Source organism: Melitaea cinxia, chromosome 26, assembly GCF_905220565.1.
Source record: "Melitaea cinxia chromosome 26, ilMelCinx1.1, whole genome shotgun sequence".
Lineage (NCBI taxonomy): Eukaryota > Metazoa > Arthropoda > Insecta > Lepidoptera > Nymphalidae > Melitaea > Melitaea cinxia.
In genome coordinates this window covers 6,941,479-6,963,674 of record NC_059419.1, presented here as the reverse complement: position 1 = coordinate 6,963,674, position 22,196 = coordinate 6,941,479, and the positions used below count along the sequence as shown (strand labels likewise).

At 33.7% G+C, this 22,196-nt stretch overlaps 1 protein-coding gene across 1 annotated transcript in view; it reads right to left on the bottom strand.

The window, feature by feature from the left end:
- Nucleotides 1–22,196, bottom strand: part of LOC123666489 (latrophilin Cirl) — a 137,505-nt gene that overhangs the window by 7,776 nt on the left and 107,533 nt on the right. Inside the window, exons 2-14 of the mRNA XM_045600578.1 lie at nt 10,964–11,153; nt 6,629–6,735; nt 6,205–6,413; nt 5,743–5,896; nt 4,855–4,989; nt 4,638–4,779; nt 4,263–4,423; nt 4,048–4,152; nt 3,477–3,607; nt 2,685–2,853; nt 1,574–1,741; nt 1,183–1,305; nt 82–263 (exon numbers count right to left, since the gene is read on the bottom strand). Coding sequence (XP_045456534.1) covers nt 82–263; nt 1,183–1,305; nt 1,574–1,741; nt 2,685–2,853; nt 3,477–3,607; nt 4,048–4,152; nt 4,263–4,423; nt 4,638–4,779; nt 4,855–4,989; nt 5,743–5,896; nt 6,205–6,413; nt 6,629–6,735; nt 10,964–10,998 — 1,821 coding nt within the window. The 5' untranslated portion in view covers nt 10,999–11,153. The remainder of the gene's footprint in view (nt 1–81; nt 264–1,182; nt 1,306–1,573; nt 1,742–2,684; nt 2,854–3,476; nt 3,608–4,047; nt 4,153–4,262; nt 4,424–4,637; nt 4,780–4,854; nt 4,990–5,742; nt 5,897–6,204; nt 6,414–6,628; nt 6,736–10,963; nt 11,154–22,196) is intronic.

Here is a 22,196-nt window from a genome sequence, read left to right as displayed (position 1 = left end):
GAAAAAATTCCTGAATTTTTGCGCTTTACTGTCAATAACTTACTCAAAATTATTCTTAAAATATTTAATTTTGTCGCTTACCTTGGAATTTAGAACTCGTGTGACGTTTTTCTTTTCTTTTTCAGAGTTGATACTAGTTGATGTTCCAGAATCGGTGGTATAGGCAGCAAACTCAGGGTTCTTTCCAAATGTCGGCGGAAGTATTTCTTCCAAACGATCAAAAGCGAAGAAGACTATCCGCACGAGATCAACTGAATGATTTTCTGAAAAGAAGAAAGAAACATATTTTATATTTCAGAAAAAATAAGCGATATTTAGACTGCTTATATCAATAGAATTAATAATATTATCTTCTATAAGAATGTTAGTTTTGAATATATAAAGCATTAGAAGTTTTTTTCATATAATTTAAACTAATTTTGCTGTGTTGCTATGACAGTATAGACTATAGCCACCCCCTCTCTTCCGTGGGTGTCGTAAGAGGCGTCTAAGTTATAACACAGTTCCACTAGCACTATGGAACTGTTAAAGCCGACCGATGGCGAGTTAACCACCTAACTGCTGGCTTTCAAATACACAGGCCGAAGACAGATAGTCGCGTCTTCGGTGCAACAAAGCCAACCCTCCAGTCACTAACCCGCCTGCCCAGCGTGGTAACTATGGGCGAAACACATGAGTAAGCGCCAAAAATTTTGGCCCTTAGTTCTCCGTATCCCCACTATTCTCGGTTACGGCAGCGGTTGCGGTAATAGTGGGGCGGGAGGTACTGAAAACTCTGTATTACGGGAGGCTGCCAACTAACACTACACCTGACGACGTTTGATGGACACAATCTACGCCTTGATCATCACGTTAGCGAACTTAAACTAAGAGACATTAAGTGAAACAAACTATCTGAAGTCCGAAGAGAGGGCGAGGACACGATGATCCTGACACCGGGCACTTGTCTACTTCCGTGAAGGTGATAGATGGGCTTTTCTAAGGTGGCGTCGGTTTTCTGGTCTATAAGAGTCTCACTAGCAATGTTGTGGAAGTCAGTATTGTATCGACCCAGGTACCGTACCGTGTACTTAAACTAACTAACAGGTACTCCCGAAAAGTGATACAGGTATATCCACCGTGGTCTTAAGCACACTCGTTTTTTTATTCAAAATTAAATATAATTATTTAAAGAAAACTTACCTAGTAACGCTGCTTTTGGTATAGTGATGGTATCCTCAGAGGCTTTCCACTGTTCCTGCGCTATCACTGACGGAAAAGTTTCATCTTCGACGTTCTTTATATCAAGAACTCGCACAGAAAGACCTAAAATTAATTTTTCAACTTATATAGACTATTCTCTATCTATATATAACTAAATGCCTATACGAATATATAATAACAACATAGAATATTATGTAAGTTACGAATATCGAGAAAATATAATGTTACTGAAATGTAATGATGAGAATAGCGAGGCAATAATCCAAACTATTGAAATACTGTTAACGATGAACAAATATTAGGTGATTCTTTTCTCCAAAATACTTAATAGTTTTGGAGTACAATTTATAAGGCTTAAATGTCCACTTACAGATGTTTTTGACGATCTGCAAAAACGTCTTTTCCTTAGTAACAGCGTCGGCTAATAAAAAGGCATTTTCTTCTAATTGAGTTAAAAGGGCGCTCGCGACTCGGTTTTGAGCATCTGCGCTTAAATCGGACCAAGACGCACGTTGACTTTCTTCAAGTAGATTAGAGCCTATAAATATAAGTGTAATATTAGTATCGTTAAAACAAAAATAATAAGGTAAAACTCCATTTTCCTGCTATTGCTGAAGGTAAATTTAATTTTTTTTAAGTGACTTGCTACTAATATATTTACATTATTTTAGTAATTAAGGACAAATATATATTATACATATTTACAATTCACAACTTAAGAAATAAATATTCAGATATAGTCATGGTACAAATCATGTCCGCGTGGAATGATTCCAAAAAATGTATTAAAATTAAAATTATATTTTATTAAATAAGGGTTTTAGTATTTTTGGGTCAAAAACAAAAATATATAATTGTGTATGCTAGCAAACGAACGCGAACTTGGGGAGGCCTATGTCCAGCAGTGGACTGCATTGGGCTGAACTGAGTAACTAATTGAGCAAACAAAAATAGTCGACTTCAATTATATCGACAAGTTAACGTAAGTAGACGAACAAAATTAACAAACGCACTAGTCACCACTACGGTTTTCGAAGGTTAACCTCGATTTCTCTGAGAGGTAATTATCAGACTCAGTTTTACTTATCATGGTACCATGCTTGGAATATCTCCTTTCCAACACAAAAATAGTCATCAAAATTGGCTCACGAATGACGAAGTTATCCGCGAACACACATTAAATAAAATATATAATCATATATGGTGGAATTAAGAAACCTACTCCTTTTTTGAAGTCGGTTAAAAATATAAATATATGTAAGTTAGTGTTTAAAGTAAATAATATAGATTTTACAAAATAAAAAAATCCTTTTGGATTATTAAACATTTAGCGGACCGATCTCTAAGCCCTTTTCTTAATAGTAATAAGGTATTTTTCTCCAACATTAGAACATTGACAGATATTACAATACCGCAGAGATATCTCTTCAAAAAGTTGGATTATAGATGGACGAACGTGATATTTTATTCTACAATCATACCAGTCTTAATAACACCAAGTAGCATATCAGTGACGATTGCTTCCTTCTGCCTCGGGTCTAGATTCGGGTCGGTTGTTTGAATATTTTGTGACATCCTCTGCGCTAGTTTCTTCATAATGCTAGTAGTTGTCATCATATCACCACCGTACAGGGTCTTTGATGATGTAACCTTGAATAAAATTTGGATAATTTGTAATATACATATTTTATTTTCTAGCTTCTGCCCGCGACTTCGTCCGCGTGGAACTGTTAAAAGAGAACAATTCTGTGATACATGATTTTGGCGAAATTGTTACAGTTTACGCAGCGCACGCAGCCGAAGCGCCCAAAAGGAAAAACACCCCGATTTTGAAACATTCTTTATTGGTGCTCCGCCCCTAACGGTCTCAGCGTAATGTGATATAGCTTATAGCCTTCCTCGTTATCTAACACTGAAAGATTTATTTAAATCAGACCGGTAGTTCCTGAGATTAGCGCGTTCAAACAAACAAACAAAAAACAAATTCTATAAGCTTTATAATATTAGTTAAGATTTATTATCTTATTACGACTTAAAATTCGATATAATACTAATGATGACTTATACGATAGACTTTGTCCTAAAAAGTCCAAAAAATTCTTAGAAGCAATAAAAAATGAGATTTCTGACTTTCTTGGTGACTTTTAATTTCTTAATAGCTAAACATGCAAAAAAAAACAAACTAAACCTTTAATAAGAGAATCAATGACAACGAAAAGACATCTCATTTCGTTTTTACGTAGGCGTATATTGAAATAATCAAACCAAAATACCTGTGCTAAATCGTTGCTGATACTGAGCAAGGATTCCCCTTCTCGGACCCTCGCTTCTAAACTATTAAGCCACACTGATCTACATTCACTAAGGTCTGGAGTAGCACCATGCCATTCAGGAGTCGAATCCGCTGTGACAATATTAGTATGTTAGTAAACAATTTTTAAACAAAAAAAAAAAATCAACACAGCTCCACTACCCCCTTGGAACTTAAAAAGCCGACCGATGGCGGGATAACCATCGAACATCTAACTGTTGGCTTTGAAATACAGAAACCGAAGACGGGCAGCAGCGTCTTCAGTGCGACAAAGCCAGCCCTGAGGTCACCAGCCCACCTACCCAGCGTGGTGACAATGGGCAATACACATGAGTTCACGCCATTTTTGGCGCGAACTTGAGGCCTAAGTCCAGCAGTGGACTGCGATAGGCTGATGTGTGTGTGTGTAAACAATTTTTAATTCAGGCTAATTTGGTAATAAGGAATTAGGACTCCCGAAATATTTACAACTGTAAGAAAACCAAATGAAATATTTATTGCTATTTGAATCTCATACACAATTTTATACTTACAGTATATCATGTCTGCATTGGTAATGAGATTGTTTACTTGTGTATCTGCCATACTCGCGGTACCACGGTAGTCAATGACATGTTCAGGAGAATCCCCATCACGACCTAATTTATTACAATAATCATAAGATTAGTTTTAGTTTAATTCCTTGACAAATTCTTTATCACCAATAAATACCTGTTTTTGTTTTCTACATCGTAAGAACAATAAATACCTTTTAGTAAAGCTTCTGATCCTATCCTTCTAATTAGTTGCATTTGTCTGTCATTGGGTTGATCCAAACCAAGATCGTAAAAGTTTTCACCAGACTGTAGACCTGAACTTCGACGTCTAGGACGTTCTTCTTCCGCATGTTGATGGTTTGTTAGAGTACATCTGAAAACAGAAGGTACGTTTAAGATATTGTAATTCAAAGACTCATCAAAAAATCTATACATAAAAGTTTAATTACTGGAGTAATTACTAAGCAACCTTTAATTTTGTAGAACCATAAAGCTACTTCGAAATTCGACAAAAGAATATGGATGGAAAATAAAAAAAGCTTTTTATACCAAACAATTTGGGTAATATAAAAACTTCAGGTACTTACTTCCATCTGGCCAAACCAGTAGCACCACCTGGGCAAGGTTGGACAGCGTAAGTTCCTGCCAAAGTCCAGTTCCAGTGGAGACCCCGAGCATTGATTTGAGGACAGTAGGCTCTTCTGCCTAATGAAGGTGTCGCACTTGTTGCTGAAAATAATGTATAGCTTGAGTATCTTACAAATTACAGCGATCAGTATCTTAGAAAAAGGATAAGCTACTTACAAAATGACTTATCGAAATCATCTGTAACATCAGGATCTGGCCTGTTTTCTTTAGGAAGCATATGGACCGGTGACGTTGGATCTGAATCTTCATCTTTAGGAACCCAGTGAAGTAGAGTTTCATCAGTAACAGCAGCTGTAAATATCAAAATCAAAAATATATTTATTTAAATAGACTTCAAAACCTTCGAATCGTCATTTTACAAATTAAAATTTTAATAATTTTTAAAAGTGAAGCAATCAGCGGTTCGTAATGCAGAATCTGCAGAGAAGAACTGGCAGGAAACTCCACAGTTACTCTTTAAATATATATATATATATGAAATGCAGCGCAGCGTGACTAAGTCTATACATCTTTGTGTGGATGGATGTACCAATTGCTGTTGTATATACATTTTAATTGCTGTGTAGTTACAGAATTAAAGAATATAGCCACCCCCTCTCATCCTGTGGGTGTCGTAAGAGGCGACTAAGGGATAACACAGTTCGACTACCACCTTGGAACTTAACAAGCCGACCGATGGCGGGATAACCATCCGTCTACTGGCTTTGAAATACACAGGCCGAAGACGGAGAGCAGCGTCTTTGGTGCGACAAAGCCAGCCCTGCGGTTACCAACCCACCTGTCCAGCGTGGTGACTATAGGCAAAACACATGAGTTCACGCCATGTTTGGGTCGAACTTGTGGAAGACTATATCCAGTAGTGGACTGCGATAGGCTGATGTGATAATACATTTTAATATTAATGTATTTTTCTCGATGTAATATTCATTGACATTAAACTTTGTTTGCCTTTGCCTAAAAAAACATAAGAGTCGCTATTCTTAGATTTGTTATTTTTATGTTCTTGGTGTGTAAGTATGTCCTGTTTTATTATAATACACTCACATGCTTCTTCTTCTTTTTCTTTGGGTTTGTCCATCTTAGGAGGTTCTGGCTCAGCGGCTTTTGGTGTTTCATCTTTGATTTCTGGTACTTTATCTAAAGTGCTTTGTGGTGGTTCCTTTTCGGATGATGAATCTGGTTGTCGAGTTGTTGTTTTCTATGTAACAAAAAAATAAAAACAAAATTTTAGCCATCAATAATTTTTGGGTTTAATTACACACCAACTAAACAAATACTTAACTGATGGATTTTTAATATCTACGAATAATTAATTGGCTAGAGCGCCGACACGATCAGTCGGAGACGCGGGTTCGAACCCCGCTGGAGCGGTCAATTTTTGATATGATATTAAAAAATGATGGATTTTTATTCCATTTTGTTTTTACAAATACGGTTTATTTATAATCATGAATATTTAAAAACTCTACAGGTCAGTTTTTTAAAATTCTTAAATGTATATTTTACCTTAGTGCCAATATTTCCTAGCTGTACTTCGGGTGGCAAAGTGATATGAGGTCGGAATGTAGGAGGCGTGATCACAGTTGGCTTTTTCTTCTCCTGTTGCGTCAGCACTGGACTTTTCGGTATCGGCGGTGCGGTGGATCTCCAGACAGTCGGCTGGGAGGTTATTAGCCAGGGCGGTGAAGGCCTTGTTGTTGTACTAGTTGTTGAAGCTATAAACAGATTTTTTTATGTGATAATTGTATCGAATTTTAAGGGCTTCGTAATTCTCATAACAATGCCTTATATATATGATTGGTAATGAAAAATGAGGAAATATAAAAAGTTTTCTTACTTTAATGTAATTGATTTTAGTCAAGTTACAAACAAAAAATACTATCTTAAATATTTAGTCTTGTCAAGCAATGAATAATTCACAATATCTCACCTGGTACACACTGGTAGTGCGCTTCTAAATATTTAAGCGTGTTCGGACAAGGGTCACCGAACATGTTTGTACTGGCTAATATACTGCAGTTTTGGTGCATGCTACATCTGTAAACAAACATATTGAGTTTAGTTATAGTTTACTAATATAGTAAAGACAAACAATATGTCTGCCTGTTTGTTCAAATTTACTTAATACTAAGATCTCCGTACCGATACAAATAGAAACTCTTTTTATTTTACAATGCTATAAATAATCACACTACGGACATACAAGAACTGTATAAGCAAACATAATTAAAGAAAAGCTTAAGTACATAATGTCCAAAAATTTGGTACAATATTTCTAGTGTACATAATTTAGCGGTCGGTAAAGCTGTAAATAAAACAGAAGCTAGACATAATCTGAATTACAAATAACAGTATTACGTACCGAACGATTTATTTTCACGAGCAAATAATTTTGTAATTTGGAAATAAACTATCAACGGCATAATTACAGGGCGCGTCATTTATCAACAATCAATTTAGGCGTCGTTTACACGAGTGAGGGGTATTTTATTGGCAATCTGTCGGGTAACGTGATAAAGTCGGGAGAATATTTAATTTTCGCCGTCACCGACGCTGGGATAATCATTGACTTGCCGTTATACGATTTGTTCTTTATCGACTTTATAAAAATGGGTTACACTGACACGTGTCGGGTATTATGGGAGTTTTATTTCTTTAAAAGTATGATAGAGAACCAATCAAGTTTCAGGTTTATCGAACCTTCTCCTTACCTTCACCCGAATTGAGTCAACACACAATTGGAAAATATGAAAGCACAGTACAAGTAAACTACATAGTATGTACTCAGAGAATGAAAACTTAGTCAACAAATGAAATCAAGATTTGAATAGAACTTTTAGTAACAACGCTTGATTGTTATATTTATAATTATAAACTTTTTAAAACATCGCCCTTCATGCCCATTTATTAAATTTACTCCATAATATTAAGCAAGGTTTTCAAATATATTACAAATATACATCATTTTCTATGACAGCTGAGGACATCATAAGGTTAAGTTAGTTTAGAATTAGTTTGTAGCTGAATTATAAATTTTAGGCCTTCTTCTTTTTTAGACCTTGTTCATATAAAATGAATATAAGTTTGCACTAATATGATGATAAATGAAAATAAAATAAATAAGTAAACGCTTCACACTCAACGGCCCCCAGTAGGATTTTCTTCTGTGTCGGAGGTCCGGAAATACAAACAATACACAAACACAAACGCCCAGACCACGATAAACATCTATATGGCAAATACAAATGTCTGTCGTGAGCGGGGATCGAACCCGTGACCGCCAGGGCAACAGACAATGCTGTGATCGCCAACGCGTCGTCAAACAATATAAACAGTTTCTACGCTTGCTTTTCAGTGCTTACATCAAAATCAACTCATTCAACTTTTGCAAATTATTGAAATGGTATGTTTTAATTTTGGATAGCGTTTGTTATCCCCCATGTAACAATTATACAATTTTCCGTTAAATTTAAACATTTTAGACTTTACAATGACTATTTTTATAATGAAAAAAAAAAAAAAAGTTTTTTGTGTACTGTTGTGTAATATGTATTTTGTATTATAAAATTTGCTAAACACAATTTTTTGTTTTGTTTACTTAGTTAAATACAACTTATTTGATTTTTTATGTTCGTCACATAAATTGATATTTTACGAGAGGCAGACATTCGGTTAATACGAATAAGTGATAATTTCCGATAGCAAAGTATTTCAATATTCTATTACTTTTCTCATAGTTTTCCTCAAAATTTTATCTATATTATTTTTCATTCTTAATTTTTTTTTTCACGTAAGCTATCTACAGGTAACACCAAAATAATAATACAATCCATAAAAATAGAATATTTAAAAAATAAAATAAAAATGTTTATTAAGTTTTTATTACAAAAATCACAGAATCAATCGTTCTATGTACCTTATTATTTGTCTGTGGTCATAATAAAGCCACATCTACACAATGTAGCCAACAATTCCATTACCGCAATAATACCAACGTTACAAATTAAACCGCGATATAGACATTTAATCCCAATATAGTTACAAGCGTTATTTTAGCTAAAATTGCAATTTGAATAAGGTTGCGTTCACAGTTAATTTCGGTATTAAATTTGTATTTCGTAACTGATTAGTTCGCGTTTTCAATTATGCTACATATTATTACAAATTATTCATTTGCATTAAGGTAATTTAGAAAATCATAATTTTTAAGATAAACAAACCTGACGTATGGTTAATAATTGATTTTAATTCTTTTTTGTTTCATGAGGTGTATATTATTTTCTTTTTTTTAGTTTATAATTGTATGTTTCTAAAGTTATAATTATTTTAGAAGGTGTAACAATTATTTTCGCTTCATTCTCTTCATATCCTTTGCCCAAAGATAATCTGGAAGAACTACCTTTTTAGCGATAAGAGCACGAGCGATCTTTTGATTTTAAATTTTTCAGTAAAGAATATTTGTAGTAAATTTGGTATGTGTTGTTTTATATAATTTCGAAATAGCGAGATAAACATCGCCCATTAGTTGCGTAGGAATCATTTTACTTGCTTCAATAATTACTCGCTATGCAAGCTTGTTTGAGCTTGTTTGAGTGTCCCAGCTGTCAGTATCAATTATGACCGCTAGAGCGAGAAAGCTGGAGAAACTAGCAACCCACTTTCAAATGCTATTAATATTGAGAAGTAGCTCCTGCTATGTATAGTGCTGTGGTAGCGATAGCTAGATTTTAATGAAACATAAATTCAACAAATTGTATGTCAGTGTGAACGTAGGTTTAGTTGTGAATGTTCTATGCTGATCGTTTTCAGTACAAGACATACAAATATGTAGTTATATTTATTGATGAATTGATCCAATTCACTTTCTCCATGCAAAACGGCTTCATCCATCACGCTTTTCTTATGTGGCAGTCTAGTCATAGAACAATGGAAATATTCACAAGTGTAAAATTATTAGACGAGAGAGACAAAATCTACTAAATGGACTTCGCTTCGCTTCAGCCTGTAATATCCCACTACTGGGCATTGGCCTCTTTCGCGACGTAGAAGAAGGTTCAGAGCTTAGTCCACCACTCTTCTCCAATACTGGTTGGCGGATATATTTCCTACTATGAGTAACGATCGTTATCGGGTATCTATGATATCAATGATCGACAGCTTTACGTGCTCTCTGAGGCAAGATGAGGAAACCAACAAGGACAGACCGAAACCAGACCAGAAAGAAATGTTTGTAGCAATAAAAATATCCACCTCCAAGCGGTAATCGAACCCGAAACTACCGTTGTTAAGATGCCTACATGTACCACTACAGCAAAGCGGTCAGTCAAATGTTATAATCAATGAATAATAACAAATAAATATGAAAAGAATCGATACAAAGGCATCGATAAAAGAACAATACGCGAAACAGACCAAAGGACTATCGGATTTTTGATTAACTACGTGAGATTTATATTAGATCGGAATAGATGATATCTATCTATTGTTCCAGTATTACATTCTTATATGAAATGCAGGAATGGTATTTTTTGTGTGTGTTTTCCTATGCTTTGTTTCGATGCTTGTTAGACTGGTGAATATTAACAGCTACTGCTTGTAATTTTTTTTTATAGAACTAGGTCGGCGTACGTCTCACCTGATGGTGAGCGATTACCGTAGCTTTTAGACGACTGCCTGTAACAGAAGAAGCATCGCAAACCCCATTCCCACCGAACCCCCGATCACTTCAGGAACTCTGGTCACCTCACGCGCCACAGAAAAGCGACTCTTCTTGAAGGCAGTATTATGTAGCTGTGATCGCGTGTTTGATGTGTTAAGTCGCGGTACTTCCCCAGTCGGGCTGGTCGAGATTTTGAGCAGGTTTCCTGCTGTGCCCAACTTCAGTTCGATTTTTAAACATTATCCCATCATATTTTCTACATATCTTGGATTAACTTTTAATTGAATTAAATATTAAAACAAATATATAAATTGATAAATATAATAAAAACCTTTTTAATATTAAGTCGGTAACAAAGAAACTCTTTAGCGTAAGTGCTATAGATAAACACATATTATATAGTGAAAGAGGTGGCCTTGTACGAACGCATTGCCTCATTTTCACTATATCTATATACGAGTATAGATAGTCTCGTTTTAACAACTCTTTTTTTTTTCAAAAAAATATTTATCGGAAAGGTATAAAACATTCTATCACAATGTAAGCGAACATTACGGATGTAATAATCGCATACGAATTTTTAAAAGTCAAATTGTTCGATCTTACCTGCTGTGTAAAACCCGTAAACTCCTCGTGCTCATGCAGTTGACACTCCAGTCTGTGTTGCCGTGGTCGTTGCAGATCGTTATGGAGAACCTGCCGTAGTTCGCCCTGATGAGGTGAATGACTGAACCCTCACTGCAGCCGATCTTGAGGGTCTTCCCTTCGCAAGCATACGCTGTTTCGTATCTTGGTTCTGAAAAAGTTATTTAATTAATTAGATTTTTTTCGTCTTAAGTTTTATTGAGGGGAAGTAATATAATTATACAGTGGAATCATTTGTGGTGACAAACGATTGATAAATATTCGATTTTATGCTTTATATTCCTAATGTGTCATTGTTGATAATTTTAAAAGGCTTTACCTAAGCAATATTAACGCTTTGCGTTCAGTAAATTAGTTATAAGACAGACATATAGATATTAAAAATTTTGGTTAGCATAAAAAGTACAATAATAAACTGATGTGAAATATATGAAAAGATTTTGTTTTTTATAATGCAGTAATATATAAAGAATTTGAAAATTTCTCGCTTATCTTCAATTGTTTCCAATTGTTATTTTTAACCATTACAATAATGTAAAAATGTTTTGGTAGCGTTTGTAAGTATAGGTATATCATCAATCAATTTATCTTGGAACCGGCGGAAAAATTCTTTTTGCGGTCAGCGAATTCAACAGCACAAATAGCCTAGTACCTAGCTACGTTTTCCGAAAACAAGCTGCCGCGGCATAGCCATTCATTCCTGCGAACGTTCGCTCCAGAAAAATAGCGCATTGAAAACATCGCACCAAAAATAAATCCAATTAAACGGATCCGGCATTGTTCATCGGATCGTTACGTCCAGAAACCATTTACCAATTCAAAGGCAAACACCCAATGAAAGACAAAACGAAAAAAAAAATGTCGACTCAACGTTTCATAATCAATTTCTCGACGATTCATCAGCACGAACAAACAAGGACGTCGAACAATATTTTCAAAACTAGAACGCTATACATCGACGTCACTTCTCTTGAATTAGTTTTTAAACGGGAAATTTAAGATGCAATGGATGAGTTCCTAAGAAGATTTATCGTTTTAACTTCATAGCGGGTTAGGTGTGCATATTCTGGATAGGATATAATAAATCTGGGCAAATTAATGACGGCTCCGACAGATCGTTTAAGCCATTTTTGCTACGTCATACGGCAAAATGAGGGACCCGAACAATACATAATATACTGCAGTGAATCTTATAATAGGGTTGCTTCTGATCTAAATTAGAAAAGTGTCGATAAACTTAAGAGTGTAAGTTCCGTTCGAAGTATAATTTCCTTTTATATACGACGTATAGCGGCGTAAAAATGTAGTTATTAGTCTCAAGCTTATAAGTAAATTAACGTTGCGATGAAATAGCGATAAGGCGAACAATAAATTACGTTAAGTTTAAAACATTAGTATAACACGGGTGTAATCAAAGTTCCCCTAGACGTAAGCTATTTTTTCAACTACTCAAGTAAATGTAAGCACTAATAGTGATGAACATTATCGAGTATCGATTAATAGGTATTTAAATATTATTTACGATTTTATCGTTCTACGGATCAATGTTATTTTATATAACATTAATAGCTTCAATTATGAGAAACATTCTCAACATAGATTTCGTGAAAATGGAAATGGATAAATAATATTCTACGTCTATTGCGTTGTCACGAAAATTAGATACAATTAAATGGCTTCCGTTGTGGACGGAGACAAATATAATTATAGTGTAGGTGACGAATTGAATTATTAACAAAACGATTGTTTGAACTAATAATAGCATGCTTCTATTTCCACGACATTTACATTTGTAGTACTTATTTATTGACGATTTACTCTGTGTGTCTTACTGACTTTCTATTTGTATTTTGTTTTTAGTATTCTTCGAGTTTTATTTAAAATATTTACTTATTGGTTATTTGTAAGAAACGTGCACTAATAATTTATATTGTTGTTTGGCCTTCTTTAAGATAAGCCTATATAACACTCTCTAATTCTGTACGTTGAATATATTCTTAATAAATAGAAATATATTTAACACACGCACAGTCATCTGTTCCTTAAATTTAATGCTTGTGTTATATGTAACAGCTGACTGTTCGAATTCCCACATATATAAATACAAATATTACACCTAGACTCAGGCGGAAATCGAACCCGTACCCGCGGAACAGACAGCAGTCAAATATTAACATAAATGTTGTATTAGAAAAAAAAGAGTGTGTGCTTTATACCACACGTGTATGAGGCCTTCATGCACAAAGGTCTGTACTGTGTCTTCGACATACGAAACGTGACTGGCTATGAGAGAAAGAGAGAAAGAAAATGTGTGCTCGCACCTCTATCTCTTACTCCGTTTGCCTCACACGTTTCGTAACGCTCTCGTCGCGCATTCACCAGCTTACTACCTAAGTCAAGCGTGGGTAAAAAAGTTTTACTTAAAAAAAAAAAAAGAGTGTGCTTTAGACCACACGACTGAAGTGAAACCTACGAAACGTAACCCTCTCTCTTTCTATCTTCACTAACTTATATCTTCCTCTCAACTACCGTTCGCCTCGCCCGATCACACTTTTATTTGTATTACAAATTTATCGAACATCGATAAAATATTAACATTTAAATCGACAATGGATTCACAAGCCTAACACTAACATCGTACACGCGAAACTGCAGTTTGTATCGATATAAATGATAAGATCGATACGCGAAACTATTTTAAACCTTACGAAAATAACAAAACAGTATCTGGGCGAAATCTCAAGTCACCCACCCACGAACACACAAGACCCCCACGAAATAGGGGTGAAATAAATATGATTTATAGCAAATGTCCAGTACTTCGTTGTTACCTGTTATGAAGGGTCGAAAACAATTTATGAGATTCACAAAAGGGGATAATTATTTTGGTGTTTATGGTAAGTGGTCGGGAATTTTTCTATTTAAAATTTCATAAAGGATGGAAATTTAGAATTTAGTTAAAAGTTGAATATATGATGTACAAAGGTGTTGGAACATAATACTGTTTTAATAGTTATTTATTCTTTATGATTTCGACATATAAAACTCATTTTAACTTAAGTTTTTAAATCTTTTAAAATACAAAGGTTGACAACTTAATGCTTGTCTTTTATACAGCACTAGCGGTGCCTGATACTTCGTTCACGTGGAATTTAACAAAAACGTTATTGTTCAGCTCGCAGTTATAAAATAAATAAATTTCTAAAATAAAAGTAGCCTAAGTTACTCCTTATTACATCAGATAACTGCCAATGAAAGTCACAGGACTTTCACAATAGGTCCAGCCGTTTCAGAGATTAGCCGGAACAATCAGACAGATAGACGTACGATAGATAGTACGTGTACATACATCTTTATGCATTTGGTAAAAAGCGGTTATTCTGATATTACAAACAGACACTTCAATTTTATTTATTTGTATAGATTAACTTATGTACTAATACACATATTCCATACTATTTCTTTTCAAATATCTCTCAAAGAGACAATCGTAAACAAAACTCTAGAACAGCAAGTAGGGGTTACAGCCAACAGTGTGTGTGTGTTTGTGTGCTTATTTTTTATGTTAAAACGGACTTATTTTGACATTAGGTTCACACGCAAATAGGTGATTTGTGGTGTGTACCTATCATACATCTAGGTGTACTGAACTATTTTATTATTGTTATATCAAAATATTCCTAAAAAATACAGAACTATAATGTTGGAAAAAAAGAAATAAATGGAATTAGCAATGGGTCGAAGTAAGTACATATATGACTATTATGTCTGAATTTTGACAGACAATATTTTTGTTTATTTAATTTTTTAGTATGATGAAGTATGTTCAATATGATTAGAGCTTATAATTAGAGCAGCCAATAATCTTAAATAATATCATAATAATAAAACTTATTACGGAAAAGAAGTACATAAAAATCTACAATATTTATCAGTAAGAATAGAAAAAGAAAACGCAAATAAAATACTTAAACATTAGATTAAAATAATAGAAGAAAGCAAACAAAAAATAATCAACTAGGGTCATTGCGCCTGTTCGCGTCCACTTAGTGCAGTTGGCAAGTTTAAAGAAGAAAATAAAAATGTTCCCGCACTAATTTCTATGAAAAATTTATTTACTGTGTTCATTATATAGTCTATTTAAAGATTAATTTTCAGTTTTGTTCGAAACGTCTTGTTATTATTTTATTTAAATACAAACTTCAGAATTAGGCGATTTACCCAGTTTGCGTCCATAAAATCCAATTTGCGTCCACCCGCTGGACCACTTCGCGTCCACCAGCTTAGAAAAGGAATAAAGAGGTGATATTTTTATGATAATGTAAAGAGAGATTGGATTTTAATAATTTATTTATTGAAGAATTATAGTTATTTAAAAATCAACATATTAACATTAATAAATCACTATAAAGTAAACAAAACACCTATTTATTCTTCTAAAAATTGATAGAACTTAAAATTAAAAAACAAATTAGGTACTCATGTATTTAGTAAGTAAATAGTAATTCCACCTATAAAATTCAACAATTATCTGTTCTGTGAATTTTAAAGGAATGTAAGCAATCTAAAGGATCAGCCTGCAATTACAATCACAGCAGCCTTTCGCAGTCGACTACTGGACATAGGCCTCGACAAGTTCACTCCTGTGTTTTGCCCATAGTCACAACGCTGGGCAGACGGGTTGGTGACCGCAGGGCTGGCATTGTCGTACTGAAGATGCTGCTGCCCGTCTTCGGCCTGTGTATTTCAAAGCCAGCAGTTGGATGGTTATCCCGCCATCGGTCGGCTTTATGAGTTCCAAGGTGGTAGTGGAACTATGTTATCCCTTAGTCGCCTCTTACGACACCCACGGGAAGAGAGGGGGTGGCTATAATCTTTGATGCCGTAAGCAGACAGCACCACAAAGATCAGCCTTGATTAATAATTATGGAAAAAAAATACGAGGTGGACACATATCTACATTCGCATTAAATATTAATAATACCGTTATGTTTTCTTCTTCGTTACTTGGTTTTATTTGATACTAGCTAGCTCGGTTCTGCCGTGGGGTACTGCAAATAAGCTCGGTCGCCGCTTTCGTTGTAGATACCTATCGGGTACGCTCAAATCTATCCACTGCAGTAACCCTGGATTATTGATAACATCGCGGAATAATTTTAAAATATAAGTTACCAGAGCCAGCTCTCTCCTAGTCTCCAACTTGTTGTATCCAACCATGCCCAATACAAACAATGTTGGATACATCAAGGGATACAAGGGATACACGCCATTAAGCCTAAGGTAAAGAAACCTGGTAAATTTATTTTGAATACGTTCCAGCATGAGACTGTATTTGACTTCATGTGGAGACCATACTACCGCATTATACTCAAGCTGACTTCTTATTAGGGCATCATACAGTAAAGAGATTGCTTATTTTGGTATATGTACCGTGTATAAATCAATATGCATTTAGTAAAAAGCTGTTACTTTAATATTATAAACAGACACTCCAATTTTATTTATTTGTGTAGATAAGTTTTGTACCCTCTTGGTCTGCACCCACTGATTTTGTCCAATATCGGAATAGCATATTTTTTGCATAGGTGCTTGTCTTACCGATTTCCTCTTCTCTTGAATGTCATGCAAAACTTCCCTTAAATCTTCCTCTGTGTATGTTCTTTTTTTCTTCTTCTTATCTGCAAAGAACTCATTTTAAACAGAAAAAAAATAAGAAAGAAATTACTAATTTCATTCAAAGTAGAATAGGTATTAAACTTGTAGTTATTAGTTTTATGTATTAAACTTATAGAATTAATTTAAGAAATGGACGCGATTTAGTTTTATTATTCATCCCTTTAGGTATAGTTTGCGTCCATTGCGGACGCAAAGTGGAAGTTTTATAAATTCGGTGTAGTAGTTCGCGTCCACCTTATTTTAACTGTTAACTATAAAAAAAATAAGCAAAATCATAATTATTATAATTCCTTTTATCATAACCAACGCCTAGAAACAGCTATGTATTCAAAACAGACATAAAATAATAAAAGACTTACCTTCAAACGAACCGCTGCCCAATATTTTTTTCTCATTATTTCGTGCCTTCGCGCTGTCTTGTTGAACAGCCCTCACTAACTATTTTTTTTAACCAGGATTGCTTGGACGCACAGAACTTTTGTCTATGCGTGCATGCCTCTTATACATTGAGGTATTGCCGGTAATTACTTTTCGACTTATTGGTGTCTTAGTATACTTAATTTCGAGACTTTTGAAAGTGAGATCCGTAAAATGGACGCGAATTGGGCGGTGGACGCGAACAGGCGCAATGACCCTATTAAAAAATTAAATGATATTTTAAGCATGGAAAGTTTACTCACAACAAAAAATTTTTTTTTAGTTAAAAAAAAGAGTGTGCTTTAGACACGACTAGAGTACAACTTCTTTAGCTCCATCTAACTTATATCTCTCTCTCAACATCCGTTCGCTTCGCCTGTTCACACTTTTCGTAACGAAGTTTTACTTCAAAAAGTCAAAATAAATTTCAATTAGAAAATTAATCCACACAACTTATCATCTTTTTTTAATATTTCGGGGTTCAACCCAGTCTTTACTACTAATCGGTACAGCGTTCGAGATATGTTTTATTAATCCACCGAGAGCACTTTCGCACACGTAAAATTGTAATTACATTCGCTTTTAAACAATTCCTTCAAACGACATAGCCACCCCACGTCTAAAACACATCTCTTAACTAATATAGACTTCATGTCATTATAATAAAGTGCAAAATCGCATGTACGAAATGCAATAAGATAATAAGCCCCTATCATGAAAACTCGTTAGCGAATACACGGTATTGTCATTTGATATTCGACCGTGTTACGGTGCGGACGTATATGAGTGCGGTTGTTCGAAAATAAATGCTATGCTGTTGTTATATGGTTTATATTTTACTATTTCGTTATGTAATAGACTTAAATGTACCAAATGTGAAATGCTGAATTTAAAATATGAATGTCTATCCAATTAGATATATGATATTAAGTAATGGGGTATAGAATTTTTTTAAACAGCCGTCGGTTTTAAGCTTTACATATCTAAATAGGTATATGTAAGATTCAAAATAACGAAATACTGAATAAAATAATTGAATCTAATCATTTATCTATTTGGCAAACCGTCTTTTACGCAAACTACATAAATACACAAATATTAATAATCTGTGGTATACAGAATACAAATTATTATCATTGTGGCAAATACCACAAAGATTTTAATGGTCGTGTGATATGGACAGCTAAACTTTTTGATGTAAAAATATTTTAACACAATATATCCACCTTTTTTATTTATTATTACCATACAAGTATATACAAAAAATATATTACAAATTCACAAAATACCAATTAACAAATAAATATGACGACACCTATCCTAAGAATAGATTTAAATTAGTCAAAGACCTATAATTACAAGTAAATCAATAAGTATTGAAAAAAAAAAATGTTAAGACAATCATAACAAATGAATAACAAAAACACCATATTTTCGTAAATTCAACAAAAACAGCTAAGCAAGATCTTGGCTCTAGAAAAATTTATTTTACGTCATCAATATTTAATCCCATAAAGTAACGTTTTCTTATAAAAAAAGGCAAATTGCTTATAAACTATCTATAATGCCCCATCGATCTACGTCACAGCCATAAATTATAACGCTAAGCCCTATCTCCGTAAAGTGGCAAATTGAAAAAGAGTTTTTATAGTGTATTTATGGCTTTCCCTCAGGATCCGTGTCACTTGATGTCAGGGAAAGATTTTTCTATACAATTTTCTTCAGGTGTAGAATTCGTCTTACGTATATTGGTCCTTTCCGATATGGGATGTGTTCGTATTATGGAATTGATTTTTATAGGCCAAGTAGAAAATTGTTTTTTTAATTTATAAAATTTGGATGGTAAAAGTTGATATATGGTATGTTGCTGTTAGCGGTTACACTAAGTATATATATCACAAGCACGATGCTTACTTCCTTCTTACTGTCAACACAGCGCTATCTCAGGAGCTCTGACTACTGACTTATAAAAAATAATAGTAGGTACCCTCCAGTATTACAAAATAGGGTTGTCACTAAGTCGCATTCAGTAACAAGTCTAATTTAGTAAGTTTTCGGGTATGACAAATTTAATTTTATTCGTAACTTCATTAGCATAAATTCTACACGTTTAACAGAACAGCAGTAGAATTTGTATTTAAATAATTGACCATTTTCAACATCAAACATGTCCTTAAACAATTTAGTTTACATAGGGTTTACAAATTTGTATCTTTTTGTCTAATTTTGTGACCTCTTGTCCCTTGTAATAAATTTGTTAAAATAAAAATGTTATGTATATATTTTTAAATAGTTGAAAAGTTAGTTAGACGCGCTAGTCTCGGATTCTACTAGTCTGAGTTAAAAGGAGCGAAAAATCATTTTTGCAGACACATATGTAACCATCAATTAGTGATAAACTAATAAGAACGGAAACAACGTAAGCTGTGGATAACGCCATTGGTTGTGCAATTACATACATTACACAGTTAAAGTACTGTTTTGAAAATTTTATTGTGGAATTGTTTGTTGTAAATAAATAAAAACATGCAGAAAAACACGACTATGTTTTGATGTCTAATTAATTTATTTTTAATTATGATAATCTTATATACGTGATTTTTTTATAACTTTTATTAAAAGATTTTAATCAAAATTTTACTAACGGTTTTAATACATATAACTTTATAGCCTATCAAATTCTCAGTTACTTAGAATTTACAATAGTATGCTACAATGTCGTTTTAAACCATTAGAAGTTATTACGTTTCCCACTTACATTACCCGCTATAAAGACAACCATTAACAAAACGCACATATACATACAAACACATACATATACTTGTACATAAACAATATAGCTAGAAAGCATACAAAGACAACCTATTAAAATAATCAAATTTTCGTTATTTTTTCAAAATTCTGTGGTCATAATTTTATACAAAGACACAAGAGACCATTAACGAAACGCAAATACACATTTAATCATAATTATATAAACACGTAATACACACAACGACGAGTATATGCATATTATAACAAGTAAACACACATACAAACGTTCACTAAAACTTCAAATAAAATTCGAAATTTCCGTTACTTTTCAAAATCGATACGTCTTCAGAATGTAGCTTTAAGCTCCAAGGAGTTACACATTATCTGTGAAGAATCGGCACAACTATCCAGACGTCAGGGGAACCTCAGTCGAAATTCAAACGATTCGGACCGGCAGTAAATCGGGTCCGGTTCGATACGTTGAGCCGAACTGACGTTTCACCGCAGCCGGTCGATATAGAATCTGATTTTACATACGTAATTATCTGTAAAGCCAAGTTCGTAACATTCACGTTTCTTTTAAGTGAGGCATTCGTTTTTTACAAGTACCCACATTCTTTTATACAATCAGAATTCAGCCTGTAACATCCCACTGTTGGGCATAGACTTCTTTCTCCATGAAGGAGAAGTATCGGAGCTTAATCCACCACGCTGCCCTACTGCGGTCTGGTTAGTATATTCCGTAATAATATATATATATAAACATATATGTGTGTGTGTGTATGTGTGTGTGGGTGTGTATTATAGGTCACTATCAGGTGTATATGATAACAACCGGGACCGACAGCTTAATCTGCTCCCCGAGGCAAGGTGGAGAGACTCACAAGGATAGATATCCAAACCGGAAAGGGATATTTGTACAAATAGGCCGGTTTTCACACACGTTTTGTGGTTTCACACGCGTATATCGCACATGCACCACTTCACCAGAGCAGTTCACTTTGTATAAGTGATAGATAAATAATTTTAAGGTTATTATCAAAAAGTTTTAAATTGTTAAACTCTATTAGAGTTATTATTCTAAAATTGTATAAACGATAAAAGTCTATAGGTCGTAACGTTTACTTTAACGTCAATTTAAAATTTATATAGGGTGTTCGAATTCTAACTGCGTTTCTTCAAATGGGGGTTTTTGTAGGTGTAATAGATCAAGTTCCGCCTAAAAAACATCCTAGCCCACTTTTTAATTTCACTTTGTTTAAATAGACGAGCTACATTTATAGACTTCACATGATACCTTTCGCAATTTTTTTATTTATATTCTGCCCAAGCACGGCTATAAATATGTAAAAAAAATATATGCGAAAAAGAAATGGTTTCCATGTGCGGTTTTTTAGTTGTATGAGGCACTTTGTATTATTATTTGACTTAATAGACGTTTATTAGGGCCAAGATAAATAGTATAGGACGTTTATGCAGAAGTACGTTGCCAGATTATCTGGTATACCTATTAATAGACAATTTAAAAAAGGGCTAGGATTTTTTTTCACACAGAACGTGATCTATAATACCTACAGAAGAATACCTTTAATGGAACGCAATTCGGAATCATACATCTTATATAGCAATAATAAAAAAAGAAAATTATGTGGTGTCATGGGACCAGGTAGGAACGAAGTTCCTTCGGATAGTATAGATGCAACACAATTCGAAAAAAAATGTTGAATTTTATATATATTTTCTAGTTCTTGATTTTTTTAAATTTTTTTGATTGGTTTTTAATTAAGTACATAAAAGTATTTAGAAATATTAGTATTTTAGAAAATAATAAATACCGTAAAATAAAATAAATCAAAGAAAATAATAAGAATTCAAACTATTAAGTGAAATAAAAAAAACATATGTCTATATTTATTTTTGTCGACAGTATAAAATTATAAATAATTTTTAAAAAGTTTACTTGTAATATTTTAGTTTTACAAACGTCACATTATACAGTCGTGTGACTGATATTACGTCACTTCCGTTATATATTTTTCTTACGGTTTTAGTATCACATTATTTCAGTTCGGTCGCCTAGCCAAATGTCAAGCCTGCCGTAAGGAACTTCGTTCCAAAAAACTAATAACTTATTTGTAATTTTTTAGCAGAAGGCACATTCCGAGCTGTACAACTCTTTAATATCAAAATTTCTGTAAAATATTGTGAAATAACGAATTCAAAATTTTTGAAAAACTACTCATAAGAAAAACGTAATGTTTGAATTTTAATTGTTATAAGATTATTCACACATACTCAAATGTATTTCTATGTGATATGTGTGATAGTGTGCGAGTGAAGCACTAGT